The sequence below is a fragment of the Podarcis erhardii genome (genome assembly GCF_964252035.2).
Source record: "Podarcis erhardii genome assembly, chromosome: 11".
Taxonomy (NCBI): Eukaryota; Metazoa; Chordata; class Lepidosauria; order Squamata; family Lacertidae; genus Podarcis; species Podarcis erhardii.
Window position 1 is genome coordinate 401,550 of NC_138501.1, and position 23,952 is coordinate 425,501.

At 43.5% G+C, this 23,952-nt stretch overlaps 1 protein-coding gene across 2 annotated transcripts in view; it reads left to right on the forward strand.

The window, feature by feature from the left end:
• The window catches only part of PGM5 (phosphoglucomutase 5), a 112,187-nt gene that overhangs the window by 37,755 nt on the left and 50,480 nt on the right, over positions 1 to 23,952 (forward strand). For both annotated transcript variants that reach the window (XM_081881003.1, XM_081881004.1), the window contains exons 5-6: positions 958 to 1,148; positions 3,626 to 3,780. In XM_081881003.1, the coding sequence (XP_081737129.1) occupies positions 958 to 1,148; positions 3,626 to 3,780 (346 nt within the window). The remainder of the gene's footprint in view (positions 1 to 957; positions 1,149 to 3,625; positions 3,781 to 23,952) is intronic.

Sequence of the window (23,952 nt, forward strand, 5' to 3'; positions counted from 1 at the left end):
ACCACTGTATATTATCCAAGTAATCTTTACAACGGGTTGTCAACCTGGTCCCTACTGCCCACTAGTGGGCGTTTCAGAATTCTAGGTGGGCAGTAGAAAGTTCTACAGCACAAACTGAATCCTCCTTCCATCGAGCGCTGGTGGGTGGTAAGGAAATTTTACCATCAAGAAAGATGCATTAGTGGGAGGCAGATATAAAAAGGTTGACTACCCCTTCTTTACAACATAGCTCAGTATTCTTATCCCCCTGGTTGGGGTGAAGATGCTTCTGAGAAATCTCCTATGTCAGAGACAAGTCTGAGTGAAAGGAACTTTATGTAAAGATAGGATATTTCTTCAGATGAAAATTTAAGATTGAATTGAGTTGGCCCTGATAAAGAACAGTCATAGGAAGGGACAGGTCATATTGTATTAATAAACTCCATAGCTTTGCCCTGGGTATAAAAATGGAATAAGACAATGTCTTTTTTGTCGCGTTCCACAAAACTCTAATGTTATGGAATAAGGGCAGTTCTTAAAACAGAGTTTCCGGGAACCCCAGGTTCATGTGTGAAACACGTACTTTTCCACAAACACTCTATTAAGACTGTATCATGTGACTTTCTGCTCGTTTTGCTTTGGCGTTTGTTTATCTGAATAGAGATAAATGGCTTCTTATGAAGAAGGGATTTGAATGCTATCAAAAGGGTTATTTAGTAGAATTGTTGGACAAGTTGAGCACAACTGGATTCCTGTGCTTTGTGATATTCCAGTGCTCCCTTTCAGATTGAGAATATTTCTCATTCAACAGAAAACTGTCCTCTTTTTTCTGAAGCCTCTGTCATAACTTGTAGTGAAGTTTATGATGTCCTGTTTAATATAAATTCATCCCATTTCTGTTTGGTCAAAATGGTGGGTGTTCTATCTGGACATTAATTAAAAGATGGTCCCTAAATTGGAAAACAATTCTTTTTGTAGTGATGGGTCCCTATGTCCGGAGAATCCTGTGTGATGAATTAGGAGCTCCTGCTAATTCTGCAGTTGACTGTGTTCCTTTGGAGGATTTTGGTGGCCAGTATCCTGACCCGAACCTGACATACGCCACTTCTTTGTTGGAGGCAATGAAAGGAGGAGAGTATGGCTTTGGAGCTGCTTTTGATGCTGATGGAGTAGGTATTTGTGTAAGATCAGATTTGGTAGTTTAAGAGTTGTCTTTATTTGTTCAACTTTGACATTCACAGAGGGACTTTCAAATAAATGTCTATTTAAAAATGTGGGAGAAACTGAAGATCTAGCTACCAGCTATGCCCTTGAAAATTCCTCTGCTGTTTATGAGCAGCTCAGTTTTTCAAAGATTACTCAGTGTTGAATCAATTCAACTTTAATTGCTTACAGAAAGGTCACAAGTGAAAACTATCAACCAGCTCTCATGCTGCTGGAAATGAAAAATAATATTTCATATTGGCCTGAATATAACCTGCACGTTTCCCCCCAAATTCTGACTGTGAAAAGTTAAAGTGTGGCTTATATTCGCGACCTTACACTACCAGCAAAGCGGCATGACTCCCCCACCCAGAAGCAGCCGAGGTATTGTTTCCCCCCACCTCATGAATTTTAAAGTTGTGGCTTATTTGCGGGTGCGGCTTATATTTGGGCCAATATGGTACATAGATGTTAAATTCAGTGAGGCTTACAGTTTTGAACATGTACTGCAACCACAAAGTCTTTTTTTTAATGGAGGAACTAAATAAATGCAAGCTTATACAAATATTACTTTAAAACAGAAAGATACTTTGGAGGCGAAGAGTATTTCGAAATGCTACTTTGGGGGCACACTTTCATCTCCTCTTTGAAGGGCGCAGTTCTATTCACTCTAGGTTGCATCTCCATTTCAGGGGACAGAGTAGTGAAACTGGAATGGCTTCTTCAATCCAATTATTGCTCCCACTCTCCTCATCTAGCTTCTGATCCTTTCCCTTCTGGGTTGATCTGCCTGGAAAGACTTCCTGCTTGGTGGATGGAAGATTCCCAGGGCATGATCTGATAGGCAAGAAGGGAGTTCTCCCCTTTCACTACATGGTTCAAGCAGGTATAAAGGAAACAGTTGATAGCCCCACTCTAGTAGCAAGTTTGAGTAAGGGTCTAATTTCAAAATCTATCTCACAGATAAAGACCGTTTACTGTTTCCAAGCAGTGGTAGTTGCAGCCCAGTGCAGCTCCTGGAGAGCTGAGGGTGGTGGTGATAAAAAGACTTGCCTGTGCAGCAGGTTGACATCTCGGTTGGCCTCAGCCAGCCACAGGGGCTGACGGAATTGCCTTCAAAATTCAAACAGACCAATCCAGGCCCTGGTGGGTGGGGCAGTGCTTTGACAACAGACCTGGCAGAGCCAGTCTTGGGTCACTTACGCCACTGGGGCATAAAAGCCGGCTGCATTTCAAGCAGGCAGGGCAGTCTGGAATGGACACCCCACCTGCCCACCTTGTATGTTGTGGCTCTGCCTGGAGGTAAGAGGGCAGCACACATGTCTGGCCTTGCTGTAGAATTACTCGGTTGCCATCTTTGGGGCCAGGGAGGAATTTGCCTGCAGACAAATTGGGCCTGTCTGGAGGATTTCCCTTCCTCATAGCAACTGTCACAACATTGGTGGAAAAAGGCGTTGGTTTTGATCCTTACTCAAAATCTAGGAGGTGGGTTGGTGCCCCACCCCCAGATTCAGGATTAAAATTCAGGGTACCCCAGTAAAGAAGTCCAGGGGTAGAGTTCTGTCTGAAAGCCCAGACGGGGCTAGTGGGCAGTAGAAGATTTCAAATGGTGACCTGGCAGGATTTGATTTGTGTCAAGGGGGGAGGCTTAACTCCAGGATTGACCCTGATGGAGTTATCAGCCAGCAGTTGTGTTGTCTGATTCAGGATACATATCCAGTGCCTATGCCAAAACCAACTTACACCTGTAATCAATAATGTGGTTGCCTTTTGATCCCAAGCTGGTGTCAGCCATTTTCTGCTTCTACACTTCCAAACCCCTCCCCTCAGTGACTCCTGGCCCACTGTGCTTGGGTCTGCAAAATGTTGCTAGTGAAATATATTTATTGCCTGATTTTCTAGTGTAGAATGGTAGTGCCCTTTTATCTTAATCAAACTCCATGTGAGCCAATAAATAGACCATGATGCCTCCAGAAAAGATTTGTTTTAGGGTGAGAAAGAGACAGTATAATGTTATGAAATATAAAATTTATTATAAATCATGTTTCCCCTGATTTAAAATGTTCCCCAAATGTCTTCAAACAAGTTAGAATTTCCCCTGAGTTTTGGAAACAACAACAACTTATTATTTATACTCCGCCCATCTGGCTTGGTTTCCCCAGCCACTCTGGGCAGCTCCCAACCAAATATTAAAAACACAATACAGCCTAGTCAAGCCTAATCAATAGAAATATTATTTTTTAATGGGAAGCATATACGTACATGTATCTCAGTGCTATGAGACTGGAGCCAAGGAAGAGTTATGAGCCGCCCTTTTGCTGGATTGTGTGTGAGGGAATGTAGAAAGACCCCCAGCTTAAAGATGACCAATTTTACAGTTGTGGATGAACCTCTCTACTTATTTTTTCTGCCCTACCCCTAATACGCTTTCTTTCTCTTCCAGGACCGCTATATGATCCTAGGTCAAAATGGTTTTTTTGTGAATCCTTCAGATTCATTGGCCATCATTGCTGCCAATCTCTCCTGCATTCCCTATTTCCGCCAGATGCCCGTGCATGGGTTTGGTAGGAGTATGCCTACTAGCACAGCACTCGACAGGTAAGGCAATAACATTCACTAGTGTGACTGATTCCTCAGACACTTCAGCATCGTTCACCAGAATGCCAGTAACACCAAAAGCAGCTAATTAGTGATACAGCTTTCAGTATAGACAGCAAAATATTCAAATAGGATCCCAAACAAGGATTGATGTACCCCCTTATTAAAAACCTGAAATTGTTGGTTCATTTTAAGAAGTATTGTGATTTGGATTTTTTTTATTTTATTTGGCAAATATATGTAAAAGGAAGAATATATATATATATTTTAAAAATGTGATCTGCTGTGACTGTTTTCTGCCTATAGTTTTATGGGCAGGACAAGTTAATCTTGTCAGCATCTCTCAGGTGAACTGGGCTAAGTATCTGAAAATCGTTACAACCTTCCTTTTTGCAGCTCCTTTTACCCAGAACAAGTCTATTTGCTGAAAATTGTTTTTGATTCATATGAATCTATAGACATGTACACTAACCTCAGCAATGTAGTGGGAATGATGTGCAGATCAGCTCTATTGCAATATTTCAGCTACAGTGGTGCCTCGCAAGACGAAAAGAATCCGTTCCGCGAGTCTCTTCGTCTAGCGGTTTTTTCGTCTTGTGAAGCAAGCCCATTGACGGCTTAGCGGATTAGCGCTTGTCAGGGGCTCAAGAGCAGAAGCACAGGGAAGGGAGGAGATGGAGAGCAAAGGGGAAGAATCCGAGGGGAGCTTAGGAGAAGATGACAGTGGCCCGAGAGATTCCATGAGCCTCTCCAGCGAATCGGAAGATTCACAGAAGGGGGCGCCGGTGGCCAGGGCAAGGGGGTTCCCAAGGGGGACACCCCAGGAGCAAGGGGCCAGCGGGGACTCCCAGAGCAGCAGTTGGAAATCAGGACCAGCTTCCCCACCAGAGCATAGTGGGGGGGAAGAGTACCAGGTATCGGGGCCAGCGTATCCCCCACCAGGGAGAGAAGATGAGTCAAGCATGTGAGGAACCATCTTGCTCTGTTCATATTTGAAAGAAAAGATAAGACATTCTCTCACCTTATCTATTTTATCCGAAGAAGCTTTGCTACAAATTCTGAAAATTTCATTCCTCACATGGAAATGTTGCTGCCAGTACTTTGGTTTAACAGGAGGGCAACATGTAAGCACTGCAGCAGCACATTTCAACACCTCCAGTGAATATTGTCTAGTCACAAACCCCCAGTGTTTGCAGCATGCCAAAGTTAGCAATAGCATTGCAGTCCTGGTTTGAAGTACTGTAAGTATTTTCTGTTCAAGTGTTCATTGAAGTGATGTGAAATTGAAATGAAGAACACAATATTAAGAACAAGCTATCAAAAAATAATAATGATTGGAGGCCGGCCAATTCTTATTTTTAAAGAAATTCCAATCAGGATCCTGCGCAAAAGGGAAGGATACAGACAAATAATAAGTGTCCTGAAAAGAAATGTAATACAGTATAGATGGGAGTTCCCAGAAGGAATTTCCTTCTATTACAAGGACAAAAGATTTAAACTGACAGACACACAAGAAGTGAAAACGTTTTTGAGAAGATATGAAAAGGAACTTGGAAAAGAAGAAGAAAGACCTGGAGGAAGAGAGATAAGCATGGAGGAGAAGAGAGGAAGAAAGGGAAGAGAGGCTAAGGGGATGGAGAGGAGAGGGAGAGAGGCGGAGGAAGACAGAGAGGAGGTGGAGACGGAGGAAGGGGAGGAGGAGGAAGATGAAGAAATCACTGGAAATAGAAGTACTAGAATATAAATCAGGAAAATAGGGTAAAGTGAACACTAGTTAAATATAGCAATGACTCTTAAGTTTTTGTCCTGGAATGTGAACGGTTTGAATGAAAAGTCTAAGAGAAATAAAATTGAGGAGGTTTTAAAGAAAAAGAACATTGATGTGATTTGTTGCCAAGAAACACATGTAGCCAAAAAACACAAACATATTTTAATAAATAAAAAGTTGGGAACAGAGTTCATTAATTCAGATACTAAAAAAAAAGAGGGGTAGTGATTTATGTGAAGGAGAAATTGGAACCTAAATTAATATGTAAGGATGAGGAAGGAAGAATTTTAGGAGTACAAATTAATCATCAGGGAGAAAAACTCAATGTGGTGACGGTCTATGCGCCAAATACAAATAAAATGGATTTTTAAAAGAAATTGGAACAAATATTATTAAATCTAGAGAACAATAAATTGGTTTTACTTGGAGACTTAAATGGAGTGCCAATACCAGAATTAGATAGAAGTGCGAAAAGGAAGAATTTGAACCAAGGGAAACTACCAAGATTGTTTAATGACCTTGAGGAAAACTTAGATTTAATAGAGATATGGAGACACAAAAATCCAATGACGAAACAATTCACTCACTTTTCAGAGCCACATCAGAGTTGGAGTAGGCTGGATCAGATATGGATCTCAAGAGAATTAACAATAAAAGTGGTGAAATGTGAGATACAACCTAGAACCCTATCTGATCATGGTTCAATAGTGTTACAGTTAAAATGTGAAACTCAGGGTACATACAGATGGAGAATGAACGATTATCTATTTGAAAATGAGGAGGTGATTGAAAAAGCTAAATCCACCTTGAAAGACTACTTTGATTTAAATATTAACAAAGAAACAAACATGGATATAGTTTGGGACGCCAGTAAGGCAGTTTTAAGAGGTTTCTTGATTCAACAAAACAGTTATAGGAAAAAGGTGAGAGAACAAAAAAGAAGAAGAGATACTTACTCAATTAAGAGAATGTGAAAAGAGTTTAATAATGAAACCGAATGAAGAAAGAAATAAGCAATTGTATAAGATGTTACAAACACAATATTCAGTATTAATAAATCAAGAGGTGGAATGGGGAATTAAGTCAATGAAACAAAAAAATTTTGAGTCAGTGAATAAAATTGGAAAATTTCTGGTGTGGCAATTAAGAAAAAGGAGAAAACAAAATGTGATTAACAAAATAAAAACAGAAGAGCAACTCTTGGAGGATCCTAATGAAATAAAAAAGAGCTTCCTTAAATTTTATGAAAAATTATATAAAAGAGAAGAAGAAGACGTAACAGAAATAGGAAGATATTTAGAAGACAACAGAGTTAAATGTTTATTGGAGGAGGAGAAAAGTCTATTAAACAAACCGATAAAAGTGGAGGAAATTCAAGAGGCGATAAAGAAGATGAAATTAGGGAAAGCCCCGGGGCCTGATGGTTTATCGGCCAAGTATTACAAAGTCCTAGAAGAACTCTTAACTCCGGTGCTTTGTGAAGTAATGAATGAGATTTTAAGAGGAGGAAGAATACCAGATTCCTGGAAAGAAGCTAAACATTACGCTAATACCCAAACCAGACTCGGATAAGCTTAACATTAAGAATTACAGACCGATTTCATTATTAAATAACGATTATAAAATCTTTGCAGAAGTAATGGCGAATCGGTTTAAAAAGTGTTTAGTCAACTTCATTCATAATGATCAAGCCGGATTTCTACCCAATAGGCAATTAAAAGACAATATAAGACACATAATAAACATTATCGAATACTTGGAATGTAAAAATGAAATTCCCGCAGTATTAATGTTCATTGATGCCGAAAAGGCTTTCGATAATGTATCCTGGCAATTCTTAATAAAATGTATTGAAACAGCAGGGATAGAGGGCACATTCCTGGAAGGAATAAAAGCAATTTATTCATACCAAAGAGCTAAATTAATTATTAATAATACTTTAACTGACTCCTTTGCAATTTCGAAGGGTACAAGACAGGGGTGCCCTCTGTCACCTCTTTTGTTTATTATGGTGTTAGAAATAATTGCAAATAAGATAAGGAAAACTTCAGAGATACGTGGAATAAGAATTGGAGCAAAAGAATATAAACTGAAAGCATATGCTGATGATTTGATGTTGTCGTTAGAAGATCCACAAAAAAGTGTTGGTAAAGTGTTAGAATTGCTTGAGGAATTTGGAAAGTTATCCGGCTTTAAATTAAATAGAATAAAAACTAAAATGATGACTAAAAATATGAAGGAAGAATTAAGAAATCATCTTGAATTACAGACTGGGATTAAAGTAATAAAAAAAGTAAAATACCTGGGAATTTGGCTAACTATGAAAAATAATAAATTTAATGGAAGATAACTATACAAACACCTGGAAAGAAATAAAGAAGGACTTGGATACTTGGAACAGGATAAAACTCTCTTGGTCGGGAAGAATGGCAGCATTTAAGATGAGTTTACTGCCGAAATTGCTTTTTCTATTCCAAAATATACCGATAATTAGTGGAACCTCAGTATTCAAAGATTGGCAGAAAGTACTCTCCAAATTTATTTGGCAAGGAAAAAGGCCGAGAATTAGATTTAAATTACTCACGGATCAAAGAGATAGGGGAGGATTTGCGGTTCCAAATTTGAAGCTGTACTATGAAGCCTCGTGCCTTTGCTGGATCAAAGAATGGATTGTTATAAAGAACACAGACCTGTTGGACTTGGAAGGTTTCAACATCAGATTCGGCTGGCACGCATATTTGTGGCACAATAAGGAAAAGGTCCACAAAGGATTTTCTAACCATATTATTAGAGGGCCACTGCTGGAAGTATGGGAGAGAAATAAAAAATTACTGGAAAGAAGCACTCCCTGGTGGTTATCGCCAATTTACATCTTAACAACAACAAAAATAAATATTGAAGGAGAAAGATGGACTTATAAAGATCTGTTAGTAAAAACAGAAGAAGGATGGAAGATCAGATCATATGAAGAGATAAAGAATAAGCTAACAGGTTGGATTCAATTTCATCAAATTAACGCTTTGTGGACCGAAGACAAAAAGATCGGGATGAACGGGGAAAAAATCCAGATTCCAGGTAGAAATATTGGAAGGCAAATCAAAACTCCTATCCAAAATGTACAATCAGTTGCTAGAATGGGATACTAAAAATGAAGAAGGCAGGAAATTGAAGCAATTAAATGCACAAATTGTCATCTCATCTGTCCTCCCAGTTGAACGACGTGGCCCAGGGAGAGAGGGGAAAATAGTGGAAGTGAACAGCTGGCTTCGCAAATGGTGTAAACAGGAACGGTTTGGATTCTTAGATCACAGACTGCAGTTTCTTGAAGATGGACTTCTGGCAAGCGATGGGCTGCACCTCCCAACGGTTGGGAGGAATATTTTTGCCAAAAATCTCAGAAACCTCATCAGGAGGGCTTTAAACTGACTAATGTGGGGGAGGGAGACAGTGCTCCTGAAGGTAGGAGTCTATCAATTGATGAAGATGATCATCCAAATGTCATAGACCAAATGGAGCAAACAGCACGCAGACCTAGTGGTGGGAGGAAAAAATCCTTAAATAAGAGACACGGGGGAATGATTAATGGACTTCAATGTCTGTACACTAATGAGCAAAGCATGGGTAATAAACAAGATGAGCTTGAGCTCTTGGTACAGCAAACTAAATATGACATAATAGGCATCACTGAAACCTGGTGGGATAAGTCCCACGACTGGAATGTAATAATGGAGGGATACAATCTATTTCAGAGAAACAGACCAGACAAGAAAGGAGGAGGAGTGGTGTTATATGTCAGGGATGTGTATACCTGTGAAGAGATCCAAGATTTAGAACCTCAAAGCCAAAGTGAGAGCATTTGGGTCAAAATTAAGGGAGAGATGAATAACAGGGACCTCATTGTGGGAGTTTACTATAGATCCCCAAGCCAAACGGAGGACATAGATGATACCTTCCTGGAACAGATGGCCAAACATGCAAAAGGAAGGGAGATAGTAGTAATGGGGGACTTCAATTACCCGGATATTTGCTGGATGTCAAACTCAGCCAAGAGCATAAGGTCAAACAGATTCCTCACTGGCCTTGCAGACAACTTCGTTGTCCAGAAAGTGGGAGAAGCAACAAGAGGAACAGCCATTTTAGATCTGGTCCTAACCAATGTTGATGACCTGGTTAGTGGGGTAGAAGTGGAAGGATCATTAGGCGCGAGTGATCATGCTCTTCTGAAGTTTACTATACAGCGGAAAGGAGCAGCTAAGCATACTAGGACTCAATTTCTTGACTTTAAGAAAGCCAACTTCATAAAACTTAGGGAAGTGCTGGGTGAGATCCCATGGACAGTAATACTAAAAGGAAAGGGAGTTCATGATGGCTGGGAGTTTGTTAAGAGGGAGATAGTAAAAGCACAACTTCAGGCAATACCAATGAGACGGAAATATGGAAGGTGCTTAAAGAAGCCAGGGTGGCTATCTAAAGAACTTTTAACCGAGTTAACATTAAAAAAGGATGTGTACAAAAAATGGAAAAGGGGGGAAACCACCAAAGAGGAATTCAAACAAATAGCCAGCACGTGTAGACACCAAGTCAGAAAAGCTAAAGCACAGAATGAACTCAGGCTTGCTAGAGAGGTTAAAAGCAACAAAAAAGGCTTTTATGGGTATGTTCGTAGCAAAAGGAAGAAGAAAGAAACAGTGGGGTCACTCAGAGGAGAAGATGGTGAAATGCAGACAGGGGACACAGAAAGGGCTGAACTCCTCAATGCCTTCTTTGCCTCAGTCTTCTCCGATAAAGAAAACAATGCCCGACCTGAAGAATTTGGAGCAAATGATTCAGCAGAGGAAACACGGCCCAGAATAACTAAGGAGATAGTACAAGAATACTTGGCTAGTTTAGATGTATTCAAGTCTCCAGGGCCAGATGAACTGCATCCAAGAGTATTAAAAGAACTGGCAGATGTGATCTCAGAACCACTGGCAGTCATCTTTGAGAATTCCTGGAGAACAGGCGAAGTCCCGGCAGACTGGAGGAGGGCAAATGTTGTCCCTATCTTCAAAAAGGGGGAAAGAGAGGACCCAAATAATTACTGCCCAGTCAGTCTGACATCAATACCAGGGAAGATTCTGGAGCAGATCATTAAGCAAACAGTCTGTGAGCACCTAGAAAGGAATGCTGTGATCACCAATAGTCAGCATGGATTTCTGAAAAATAAGTCATGTCAGACTAACCTGATCTTGTTTTTTGACAGAATTACAAGCCTGGTAGATGAAGGGAACGCAGTGGATGTAGCCTACCTTGATTTCAGCAAGGCATTTGACAAGGTGCCCCATGATATTCTTGTAAAGAAGCTGGTAAAATGCGGACTTGACTATGCTACCACTCAGTGGATTTGTAACTGGCTGACTGACCGAACCCAAAGGGTGCTCATCAATGGTTCCTCTTCATCCTGGAGAAGAGCGACTAGTGGGGTGCCACAGGGTTCTGTCTTGGGCCCGGTCTTATTCAACATCTTTATCAACGACTTGGATGATGGACTCAAGGGCATCCTGATCAAATCTGCAGATGACACCAAACTGGGAGGGGTGGCTAACACCCCAGAGGACAGGATCACACTTCAAAATGACCTTGACAGATTAGAGAACTGGGCCAAAACAAACAAGATGAATTTTAACAGGGAGAAATGTAAAGTATTGCACTTGGGCAAAAAAAAATGAGAGGCACAAATACAAGATGGGTGACACCTGGCTTGAGAGCAGTACATGTGAAAAGGATCTAGGAGTCTTGGTTGACCACAAGCTTGACATGAGCCAACAGTGTGACGCGGCAGCTAAAAGAGCCAATGCAATTCTGGGCTGCATCAATAGGAGTATAGCATCTAGATCAAGGGAAGTAATAGTGCCACTGTATTCTGCTCTGGTCAGACCTCACCTAGAGTACTGTGTCCAGTTCTGGGCACCACAGTTCAAGAAGGACACTGACAAACTGGAACGTGTCCAGAGGAGGGCAACCAAAATGGTCAAAGGCCTGGAAACGATGCCTTATGAGGAACGGCTAAGGGAGCTGGGCATGTTTAGCCTGGAGAAGAGGAGGTTAAGGGGTGATATGATAGCCATGTTCAAATATATAAAAGGATGTCACATAGAGGAGGGAGAAAGGTTGTTTTCTGCTGCTCCAGAGAAGCGGACACGGAGCAATGGTTCCAAACTACAAGAAAGAAGATTCCACCTAAACATTAGGAAGAACTTCCTGACAGTGAGAGCTGTTTGACAGTGGAATTTGCTGCCAAGGAGTGTGGTGGAGTCTCCTTCTTTGGAGGTCTTTAAGCAGAGGCTTGACAACCATATGTCAGGAGTGCTCTGATGGTGTTTCCTGCTTGGCAGGGGGTTGGACTCGATGGCCCTTGTGGTCTCTTCCAACTCTATGATTCTATGATTCTGTGATTACCACGATATTTAACAGGATAAGGCAACTCTACTTTTGGCAGCTTGTCTACAATCTCATTATCACAGCTTGTAATGATGAGTACATTCCATTATGCCATGGTCACAACAGTCCATATTTCTGACATGTACAGGATTTTCTTTTCTTCATAATAATAATAATAATTTATTTATTTATTTATACATACATACATACATACATACCCTGCCCATCTGGCTGGGTTTCTTTAGGATATTAGTTTTCTGCCAAGCATACTAATGACTGTACTGTTTCAGCCGAGAACTCTCCATAGATAGCAGCTGCAAATGAATAACCTGTCAAAACTGTGGGATAATATTTGGAGGTTGGAGCTGCTCTTAGATACAGGAGCTGGTGCTTCTTTGTAGATTCCTTCTTAATGTTGATTTTTGTGTTAATTCAAAGCAGTTAAAACAATTCCTGTATAGAGTCCTTGGTGTCCCTGAATTTTCTCAGAGTTTCTTAAAGTCAAGCAGACTAAATTTTTTTTGAGCCCTTCTTTTTCTTTATTGCTATAAAGGTATTTGAAGTCTGAAAAGGACTAAATTTCATCGAACCTTTCCCCAGATAAACGAAAGACTAGAAAGTGCTGAGTGTGTGGGCAGTCCTGTTTTTAGTTAATATTCACAGATGGAAGTAGAATAGCAGTTAAACTTATTTCTGCTGTGGCCTTGCATACTGAGAAGCAATTTGGTAATTAAGTTATCATACCTCGTGTTGCGTTGCTTCATGATATGTTTTTTCAGGTTGTGTCCCGCAGCGACCTGGAAGTACCGGAAATGGTTACTTCTGGGTTTTGCCGCTTGCGCATGCACAGATGCGCAAAATGACGTCACATGCATGCGCAGAAGCGGCAAATTGTGTTCCGCGCGTGCGCAGATGCGGGTTGCATTCTTTTCTGGTTGTGAACGGGCCTCTGGAATGGATCCCATTCGCAACCAGAGGTACCACTGTATTAAAGCTACTGTAATTACTAGAGATAATCATAGACATGGGTTAAGGAATATAAGTTTTCACAGGAGTTAAAACTAGTAAGAAAGCATGAATTGCAATTTTAAAATTCCTGGTTATGTGAATTATGCTGTTTTGTGTGAAGGATGCTGTTTTCTTATGAATCCCCTTGCTACTAGTTACGATGGTGGTAGAGTTGTACAGTACAGACCATCTTCGAACTTGCCTCTGTTGCTGGGGAGCAACAAGCGGAGAGAGCTGATGCTTTCATGTCCTGCCTGTGGGCTTTACATAGGCATCTGGTTGGCCACCTGAAGTGGGAACAAGATGCTGGATTTGATGGGTCTTTGGTTCTTGCTATGTTATATTCAAGCTCTTGAAAAGAACCACTGGCTGGGGGGGGGGGGCGGCAGCGGCTCATAGCTTCCAGCTTGAAGCAGCAGGTTGAGACACTTGGTCTGGCCACCTCACCTCACCTGCATCTGACCAAGGGGACACTGGCTCAAGGAAGCTTATGCCACCAATATATTTATTAATGGTTTAAATATGACACAACTCTTAATATTTATGTAACATGTGTCAGGAAAATAAATAGCTCCTGCAGACATACTTTAGTCAGTCTTTTAAAAAGTCTCTGTACAGGGTGTTATCTCTGTTCTGCAACATTTTATTGTCTTGGAATAAGCCCACTATAGTTCATGAGCTTTCTTTACTTTGATTGAATGTAAAATATGTTGGAAACGATGGGATTTATGAGCCATAGTCACCACATTATTGCTGTTCATAGCATTGATAGGTTAAAAATAATCTGTTTTCAGTTAAGTTGAGAAAAATGAGTATGTGGAATTCATACTCAGCTGACCCAGATGAAACAGGATGACCTTTTAAAAAAAACTATTGCTGAGCAACTTATGTAGCACATCTCCCTCTTCCTTGTTTTCCACAGGAACACTGCAAAGTCAGGCACCAGAACTATTGTCAATATGCAGTGCATGCGTGTTTAGTTCCACACAATAGGAAGTAGGAACTATGAGCCAAGAGCTTTTGTTTTTGGAAAGCTGCTGCTAAATCACAAATCTTTGTTGGAAATGCTTGAATTTTCTAGTTTTTCCCACAATAGCACACACTGTTCCTGCCTGTGTCCTTGATTTGTAGAAAACATGTGAATGATGTTTCAAAAGCTGACAACTGCTGACACATGGAAAAGTATTTTTTTTGAAGGATTTTAGTAGTTAGAGCATTTCATGGGGAAAAGTTGCACACCATACTGAAAATTACACTGCAAGATAAAAGTGGATAATCCCCATGTATGTTTCCTGAGCTCCTGAGAAGGAAGGGCAGTATATAAATGTGATAGATAATAAATACAATCATAGGACTTGCACATGGTAGTAGTGCAGATGTGATCCTCCACGTGCAAAAGTAAAGATGGCCTGTTGGTCTTGTCATAAGAAATCTTCATCATTTCTATCATGTAACATAGGAGAATCACTGGAATCACTTGAAGGGGGAAAGTCTAAGCCGTCCAAGAACATTGTTCTAAAATTGAGCAGGTTGTGTGTGCAGAGAAGCAGTAGCTCTCTGTTTATTGTCTGGATATTGCTATTTAAAGGACTGCGGCTGCCCAGCACAGAAGACCATCTGCTGCGAGTGTTGCAGAATTAGCCCCCTGCTTGGCAGGAAGGCTTCTTCCACCGGGCCTTGGGCAGGGCCCTGGCAGACTGACTGACTGATGGCAGCCTTGGAAGTTGAGGCAGCCAGATGACCTTGGTTGGAGGACTGCTGGCTTGGGTGGCTGTTATTCCCCATCTGTATAGAATATTTTCAACTGCTTTTAATGGTCTTAATTATTTTTAACTGTTTTTAACTGACAACTTATTTGTGGTCAAAGTCAGGTCTCTTTGTTGGATGTGCCTGAGAGGAGTGAGGGAGAGCAGGGGGCCCCAATCCCAGTGGTTCAAGGTAGGGGGAGATATGGCATGGGGGGCAGGCCGAGTAAGGGGCACACAACACAGGCAGTTGGTGACTGTGCCGTGTGCCAGCCCCTCCTCCAACCTGGGGAATTGCAGTTGTCCTATCGGCCAGCCCTCGGGCCTGTGGCTCCTGTTGCTGAATGCCAGGTCCTTGGCTCAGTCAGGGAGACCACTTGCGCTCTGGACCCTTGCCACTCTTGGCCTATAAAAACCAGCAGGGAGGGGACAGCTGGCTGGGCCAGGGAGATGGTTAATGCCTCTTTACGAGAGGGGGTGGTCCCTGCCTGCTTGAAGGAAGCAGTGGTAAAGCCACTTCTCAAGAGACACTGCCTGGATTCAGAAAATCTCGCAAACTACTGGCCAGTTGCTAGTCTCCCTTTCCTGAGCAAGGTTCTAGAGTGGGTGGTTGCAGACCAGATCCAGGCACTCTTGGAGCAAACTGATTTTCTAGATCCCTTTCAATCAGGGTTTAGTCCCGGTTTTGGCACAGAAGTGGCTTGGGCACCCTGTATGATGCCTTCTGTTGGGAGAGAGACTGGGGAAATGTGTCCCTGTTACTTCTCTGCGACCTTTCAGTGGCTTTTGATACCCTCAACCATGGTATCCAAATTAGGGGTGGGTGACACCGCTTTGCGGTGGTTGCAGTCCTACTTGGATGGTCATTCCCAGAGGGTGTTGCTTGGGGAGTATTTTTCTGCCCCGTGGAAGCTTCGATGTGGGGCTCGATTCTCTCCCCTGTCCTGTTTAACATCTACATGAAACTGCTAAGTGGAGGTTTGGAGTACGTTTGTCAGCAATATGCTGATGACACACAGCTCTACTTCTCCTTTACATCCTCAGGTGAGACAGTGGAAGTGCTGGGCCATTGTCTTGTCTTGATAATGGACTAGATGAGAGCCAACAAAGTGAAGCTCCTGGATCCTTTGCTGTCACTTGAGGCTCAGGTGGCATCAGTGGCACAGAGTGCCTTCCTTCAGCTTTGGCTGGTGGCCCAGCTATGCCCCTATCTGAACAGGGATAGCCTAACTACTGTCGTCCATGCCCTGGTAACCTCAAGGTTAAATTACTACAACATTATATGTTGGGCTTCCTCTGAAGATGGTTCAGAAACTTCAGTTAGTGCAGAACTCAGCAGTGCACTGGGACAAGACCATTTGAACGTATTGCAACAATCCTGGTCCGACTGCACTGGCTGCCAATTAGTTTCTGGGCCCAATTCAAAGGTTTTGAGGTATAAAGCCTTAAACAGCTCAGGGCCGCAATACTTCAAGGACTGCCTGTCTCCATATGAACCTACCTGGACCCTGAGATCATCCTCTGAGGCCCTTCTTCATGTGCCTCCTCCTTGAGAGGTCCAGAGGGTGGCAACACGAGAACGGGCTTTCTCTGTAGAGGCTCCTTGTTTGTGGAAGGCTCTCCCCAGGGACGTTTGCCAGGCACCTTCATTATACACCTTTAGGTGCCAGGCAAAAACGTTCCTCTTTAACCAGGTCTTTGGCTGATTGACATCCAGTGCCCTTTTAATGAGCAATGTGTTGCAGAAGAGGGCATTATTGGGTTGTTCTTTTTTTTAATTTTTATTAGGTATTTAGTGTTTTTTTATAGCAATTTTATCTTGTGAACCACCCTGAGACCTGCAGGTAAAGGACAGTATACAAATTAAATTAATAAATAATAAATAAATAAATGATAAGGAGTCCAGCTATAGGTTTTGGCACTTTTAAGCCTCTATTAAGATCTGAGGGTGGAGTTTTCATGTACAGCCAAAGAAGACCCACCCCATAGAATAACAGCTTCTTCTGACGCAGCTTTTTGAAGGCCTTTTGTTGTTGTTGTTTAGTCGTTTAGTCGTGTCCGACTCTTTGTGACCCCATGGACCAGAGAACGCCAGGCACTTCTGTCTTCCACTGCCTCCCGCAGTTTGGTCAAACTCATGCTGGTAGCTTCGAGAACACCATCCAACCATCTCGTCCTCTGTCGTCCCCTTCTCCTTGTGCCCTCCATCTTTCCCAACATCAGGGTCTTTTCCAGGGAGTCTTCTCTTCTCATCAGGTGGCCAAAGTACTGGAGCCTCGGCTTCAAAGAAGACCTAGTCTCTTTTGAAGGCCTAGTCTTAGCTTAACTTTGATGCACAACACAAATGTGCATGCTCACATGGTTCTGCACTGCTGTCATGATTTGTTCTGAAGAGCTTGCAGTTCCTGTGGCATTTATACTCGCTTTCATGCAATGCCAAACTCTATGTAATTTCCTCTTTGCAAATCTTCTGTACGCAGGAATAGGAATTATCCCCATCAAATAAGGCTTAACACACCTGCTCCCGTTTGCATAGTTTTATGGTTAATAGTGTTTTTGTATTGAAGCTCATAGAAAGCATTTAAAAATCACGTAGTTGAAAATTCTGTTGAATCAGAAAACTCTCAGTAGATTTAGGTAACTCACAGGTATTGTATTTTAAAATTTTCTTCTGAAACTCATTTCTCCACAGCAGCAAAGTCTTTTCTCAACACTACCAAAATGAAAGTTTCCAAGTTATCATTATTTACACAGGCCCATCTAACTTGGCACTGGTTTTTTTCTTAAATCCTCTAGTATGAATGTTTCTGTCTAGATACGATGAAGCACTGTAGTGAAACAATTTAATCTTCATGATTTATTTTTTCTGAAAAGAGACAGGAGGAACCTATCTATGCACAGGAAAGCATAGGATTGGGCTCAGATAGTTGGCCTTTGAGTCTGGGGACATTTGGCCTGATTATCCTTCTCTAGTATTCTGCAGACTATCAGTAATTCATTCACAGCACATGGGGAGCATTTCTAAGCCAAATTTGTATGTAATAAGCTTGCCATGGAGCTCTAAAGTAATCTGCCTGGGGTAAGGCTTTGAACATTTCCATTAAAGGTGATAAAAAGAATGAAATATACCAAAAAGGTCCAAAGGGACACAAATGTAACTGGGCATATGAGAGGAGGTGTTTCCATAGATGAGGCGTCTTTTAGGCAACAGGGACGTGTCCCATGGCCTTGTCCGGTGGGAAATGCTAGTCACAATGGAGCAGAGGAGGCAGGGCCGTCTTTAGCATATGTGGTGCTGGGGTGCAAAGATCCACCCAGTGTCCCCAAATTTAGGGCAGCCTGGAGGGAGGGAAGCTTTCAGCGTGGTGGGCAGCGGGTTCCCCAGGCAGGAAAGTAGCGTGCGCGGCTGACAGAGGTGACCCCCCTGGTGCCAGGGGAGGGGTTACAGCATGGCCCTTCGTCAACCGAAAGAGTCCGTCTGTTGGACGAGTGGGCAAAGGAGCCACCCCTTCCCACAGGTGGGCTCTGCAGGTCAGGGAGGGGAGAGGCTGAGATGTTTTTATAGAGGAAGAGGTGGGAGAAGAGTTCCTAGGAGAAGAAACGCTCGAGGTGAGGCAGGCATCCCTTGGTTTATGAAGAGCGCCCTCTGCTACGGGGCAGCCCCCCTCCACTACTCCCATGGGGCCACCCCTAGAGGCTGCTGCAGCCCAAGCTGCGTGCCGAGGCAAGGCAGGGCGGGGGCGCTAGGTACCCAGCAGCAGCAGGCGGTGCATCTGCTTGTATCCCCTTTTCTGCTCCTTGAGCGCCCAGCTGATGCTTCCTCACTCGCCTCGCCTCCTTCTCCGCCTCGCGCTCTCCCAAGGTCTCTGCAGTGCCAGCGGCTGCTGCTTCGCCGCCAAGCCTGACTTGGGCTTGCTCTGAGGTGCTGCCACAGCTGTGAGGGGTGGCAATGATTGCCGCCCCTTGTCCTTCTCCGCAGGAGCCGCCCCGTTGCCTGTTCTGCAGGAGGAGCAGCAGCAGCCTGTGCAGCTCCACCGTGAGCACCTTCCCGCCACCACCTTTCTGCCTTCAGATGCTGTCACTTCTGCCACCGCTGCTGCTTTTCCCCATGCTCCTCTCGTCCCAGCCAGGGCTCCGCCGTGGGCGGTAGCAGAGATGACTGTTGCTCAGTCTCCAAGGTGGTAGTGGTGGTGGCGGCGGCACTGGAGATGGAGCCGCCTCCATTGTCGCCGAAGAGCCTCGGGCGCAGGCTGTAGCAGAGCCCCTGTGCTGGTCCGGGGGGGAAAGGTTACCGAGAGGCGAGGTCAGGGTCCTGGGTCAATGGTCTGTAGATTGTCCTCCAAGGGCGGAGCAGGGTCTGAAGCGAGGAGCCAGGCAAGGACAGGAACTCTGAAGGTGCAGGTCTGGGTGCTGGCCGAAACAGCTCTTCAACAACGTTGCTCCCGCAACCTGGGACCGGGCTGACTGGCCTTTATCTTCTCTGAGGCCAGGGGCGGCCCCGGCCCCCAGGAGACCCGCCTCTCCTGGCCTTAAGGCGAGCACTCCTCCTGGGAGAAACCAGTTCCCTCCACCTCCCTGCCCTGAGCCTCTGCAGCTCAGGAGAGGCTGGAGGGTTACTGGGCCCAGGGGGAGACTCGCCTTCCCCTGACAGGGCTGGGAGAGGAGCACCTGTAGGCACTGTGTCCTCAATCACCTCTGGAGCCAGAGTGGATTCACCTGGTGCCTGCTCCTGAGGATCCGGCACAGGTGCTTCATATCCAAGGCCCTGCCCCAGCTCAGCCGGCCCTGGAGGCGGGGACTCCTGTGCAGGCTGGGGTTCCTCCGGTTCAGCCTCTGAATTGGACTCCCAGGCCATCACAGCCCCAATGTATTTTGTTTTTCTAGCTTGATTAAAATTATTTATTATTTCATGTCAGGTAGTTAAGAGCATGGGTAGGCAAACTAAGGCCCAGGGGCTGGATCCAGCCCAATAGCCTTCTAAATCCGACCCGTGGACGGTTCGGGAATCAGCGTCTTTTCACATGAGTAGAATGTGTCCTTTTATTCAAAATGCATCTCTGGGTTATTTGTGGGGCCTGCCTGGTGTTTCTACATTAGTAAAATGTGTGCTTTTATTTAAAATGTACCTCTGGGTTATTTGTAGGGCATAGGAATTCGTTCGCTTTTCTTTTCAAAATATAGTCTGGTCTCCCACAAGGTCTGAGGGACAGTGGACCGGCCCCCTGCTGAAAAAGTTAAGAACTTAGGCGGCTTCAGCAACAGGCGCCTGGCACCCCCAGAATTTGGCGCCCAGGTGCCCCGCACCCCTTGCACACCCGGGTAAAGACAGCCCTGAGAGGAGGAAACAGGAAATTGATGTTAATTGAGATGCAGCATGTTTGGTTGATTCCCTTGGAGCTTGGCTGGTAGCTGAACAATTGAAGAGAAAGGAAAACCTCGGTTCTTTTGAAAACCTGGGGCCCCTTCTCTTTCTTTGAGGCCTGACTGGAAACTGTGGTCCCCAAATCCCACACTCTCTGCTGAGGCCTGTTGCAATCTGCCTGTGCCATGTGTGCCATGGTCTATATGCCAACCAGTTCAGGGCAGTTCTGATTCTGACTGCCTGATAGATATGACTTTGCCTCATTACAGACTCACAGAGGAAACCCCCTGGCAATGCTTTCTACCCTTGCACAGTTGTGAATTTGAAGGAAGTGTTCATTCATGTATTGAACCCATGATGGACAGAGAAAAGAACACAGTCGTGGGGAGGATGCATGCAAACACGAGGGAAAGAGTGAGATATGTGACAAGCTCCTTGTGGTCCTATGCAGCCTGCTGTTGGGTGGGGCTTGTTCAAAGCTGCTCTCATTTGCTGAAAATGGAGGCTCTGCCACCCTCACTAAGGAAGGGAGAAAAGGACAGCTGAAAGCTCCTGGATGGCACTAACCTTCAGACATTGCTGAACAAAAACTCCTATCAGCCCCAGGCAGCTTAGCCAGCTTAGGATGTTGTGAGCCTTGTAAACAAGCAATCTCTGAAGGGGTACCATGTTGACTACCCCTGTTTTAGGGTTTTAAAGGAAAGCATCAGCACTTCAAATTAGACATGGAAGATAATGCGCACTCAGGGAAGTTTTTTTAAAAAGACTGGTGAGATACCATCTGATAGCAGCTATCTGAAACTATCCTGTTCATTGAGTTCATTGTCTGAGGCCCTGTTTGAAGTGCCTCTGCCTTCAGTGGTTGGACTAAGGATAAAGTCTTCACTGATGTGCACTTCACTTATAAAGTTATAAAGGGACATGCGTGGCGCTGTGGTCTAAACCACTCAGCCTCTTGGGCTTGCCGATTGCAAGGTCGGCAGTTGGAATCCGCACGTCGTTGCTCTATCCCAGCTCCTGCCAGCCTAGCAGTTTGAAAGCATACCAGTGCAAGTAGATAAATAGGTACCACTGCGGCCACATGACCTGGAGAAGCTGTCTGCAGACAAATGCCAGCTCCCCCTGAAAGCTGAGATGAGCACTGCACCCCATAGTCGCCTTTCACTGGACTTAACTGTTCAGGGGTCCTTTACCTTTAATCCAGTTATGGAATATCCTTCTCAGAGATGCTCAGTTAGTATAAATACCCTAATTTATTTCAGGTGACGAGTTAAAATGATTTTATTTTTTCAAGAATAATTATTTTACTCTCTCAAACTTTGCACAACTTGAGGGAGGCATGGCTTCCTCATTGTGGTTAGGCTATATAAACTCATTGTAAAATCTTGGCTGTATGTAAGTAACCGCATCTTTGTAATTTGTTCTTTATACTGGATATGTTCCATGTATAGTTCTGTTGTTGTTTGTATGGTTATGTGTTAGTTTATACATATGTTTATGATTAATCCAATGCTATTTATCTAGAAAAAGAGGTGCCGGAACTCACCATGAAACCTCCTTTGTTCTCTTATAATGGCAATGGTGCCCACCTGAGAGGTGCTAGAATTGAGTACCAACAAGTTCTGAGTGAAAAAAGCCCTGGTAAAATTAATGCAATTAAAATAATAATTTAAAAAACCCATTTCCACAACTTCTAACAGCTGCAGGGGGACAGGAAGTGGGTGTTGACTGGTAGATAGATTGTAAGGGCTGCAGCCAGGCCACAGAGGATTCCCCTCAGAATTTGGGTGAGTGCCTGGAAACTGAGCTGTAGAGGAAGAGAGAGGAAAGACAATTATTGCTTAACTCTTTCCCCTCCATCTGAGGCCTGAGTGGGAGCCTTAACCAACAATCCTGTGCTCCCTATGAATTCTGTGGTCCTCCTACAAATTATTTTAAGTCACCAAACAGCCATTTGGTGATATTGGTTTCCTTAAATTGAGTTGTTTGAAAGAAATGTTCTAAACTGGTGGTTGTACTGAATATGGTCCCTGAGAACCTTTTATTTCCTTAATAAACAATTGTGCTAAAATCCAGAGGGGCACATGCCAACTTTCCCATACATATTGCAAAATCAGAAAGCAGTTTATTTGGGAAAGATTGAGGGCACAAGGAGAAGGGGACGACAGAGGATGAGATGGTTGGACAGTGTTCTCAAAGCTACCAACATGAGTTTGACCAAACTGCGGGAGGCAGTGGAAGACAGGAATGCCTGGAGTGCTCTGGTCCAGGGGGTCACGAAGAGGCGGACATGGCTAAATGACTAAACAACAACAACAAATCTATTTATTATTTGAAATAATTATCTTTTTCCATATCCTTTCCAGCTCAAGACATCTAGGTCTCAGTGTTAGATACACACACACACACACACACACACACACACAAAGACACACTCTTTGTTTTGGGGTGGTTTTTTGGCGGGATGGGATTCTACTGATATGTTTAATACACAGGAACTTCCTGACCTAAACGGGGAGGAAGGAGATACTATATGAATGCTCTTTTGGCACAGGAGTATTTTCCCACAACTTTAGGGGCTCCATTGAAATAAAGTGAGTTTTATTATTCCAGGAACTAATTTAATAGAATACCATGGTTCCTCTGCCTAGCTGCTTTTATTTCATAGCTTGGAGAGAGGCGTGAGGTGGGCAGACAACCACCCCTTACCACATGATTGGGACAATCCCATGTTTTGGTATGCAGAGCTGTTGCATCCAGTTTGGTTCTTTATCTTTCTTCTGATCCAAACACTCTCTCCACAGTTCCATCTCTCAGCTAACCAAGTCAACCAAGATGGTGGTGAGTGGTGATGATGATTTTATTTAGATTTATTATCCTCCCTTCTCCCGAACATTGTATATCAAGAGTGAACCAACAGGGACAAAGAGGGGGCCAACTAACTTGGTTGCCTAGAGCTTAGCTTGTCTTCCAGGTGCCACAAGAAAGCTGCAGAGAAAGTGCAGGACAGCGCGCACCCCGGGAATTATCTCTTTCAGTTTCTGCCTTCTGGAAGAAGGTACAGGGTTATAAAGACTAGGACTAGCTGCCTGAGAAACAGTTTCTATTCCAATGCGATTTTGGTTTTAAACACAGTGTAAGGCAGTCTCCAAAGGAGTGTATTGTATTTAATTATGGGGTATCAGAGTTTTTAGGGGGCTAACCAGGTTGGGATAGCTGGGATAGCAGGCTTGTTGGGTTTTTAATGTCTGATGTAGATTTTTTCAATTTCGTTGTTCTGTATGGGACAGTGACAATTATTGTGTCGTATTGTATCGTATGGAAGTTACTTCTGAGTAAACCTGAATCGAATTGTGCTGCAAGTCAGGATTAATGAATGAAGTGATTTATATTGTGACATCAGTGAACCTGGAATTTTACCAACAATAAGCCAATAAATCTGGAATCCAAAAATAGTCATTTGCATCAAGGGAAGGCACCAGATCAAGGATGTACTTCAGAAGACAATGAGATACACCAGCTGCTGCATTGTATACAGTGGTACCTCAGGTTAAGTACTTAATTTGTTCCAGAGGTCCATACTTAACCTGAAACTGTTCTTATCCTGAAGCACCACTTTAGCTAATGGGGCCTCCTGCTGCTGCCGTGCCGCCGGAGCACGATTTTTGTTCTAATCCTGAAGCAAAGTTCTTAACCTGAAGCACTATTTCTGGGTTAGCAGAGTCTGTAACCTGAAGCGTATGTAACCTGAAGCGTATGTAACCCAAGGTACCACTGTACCTTCTTCCAGCAAAGGTCTCTTTTCCTTATGATTTTCTACTGTTACTCCTGGTTTGCAGTCTTGTTCAAAATGTTCTCTTAGAAGCCCT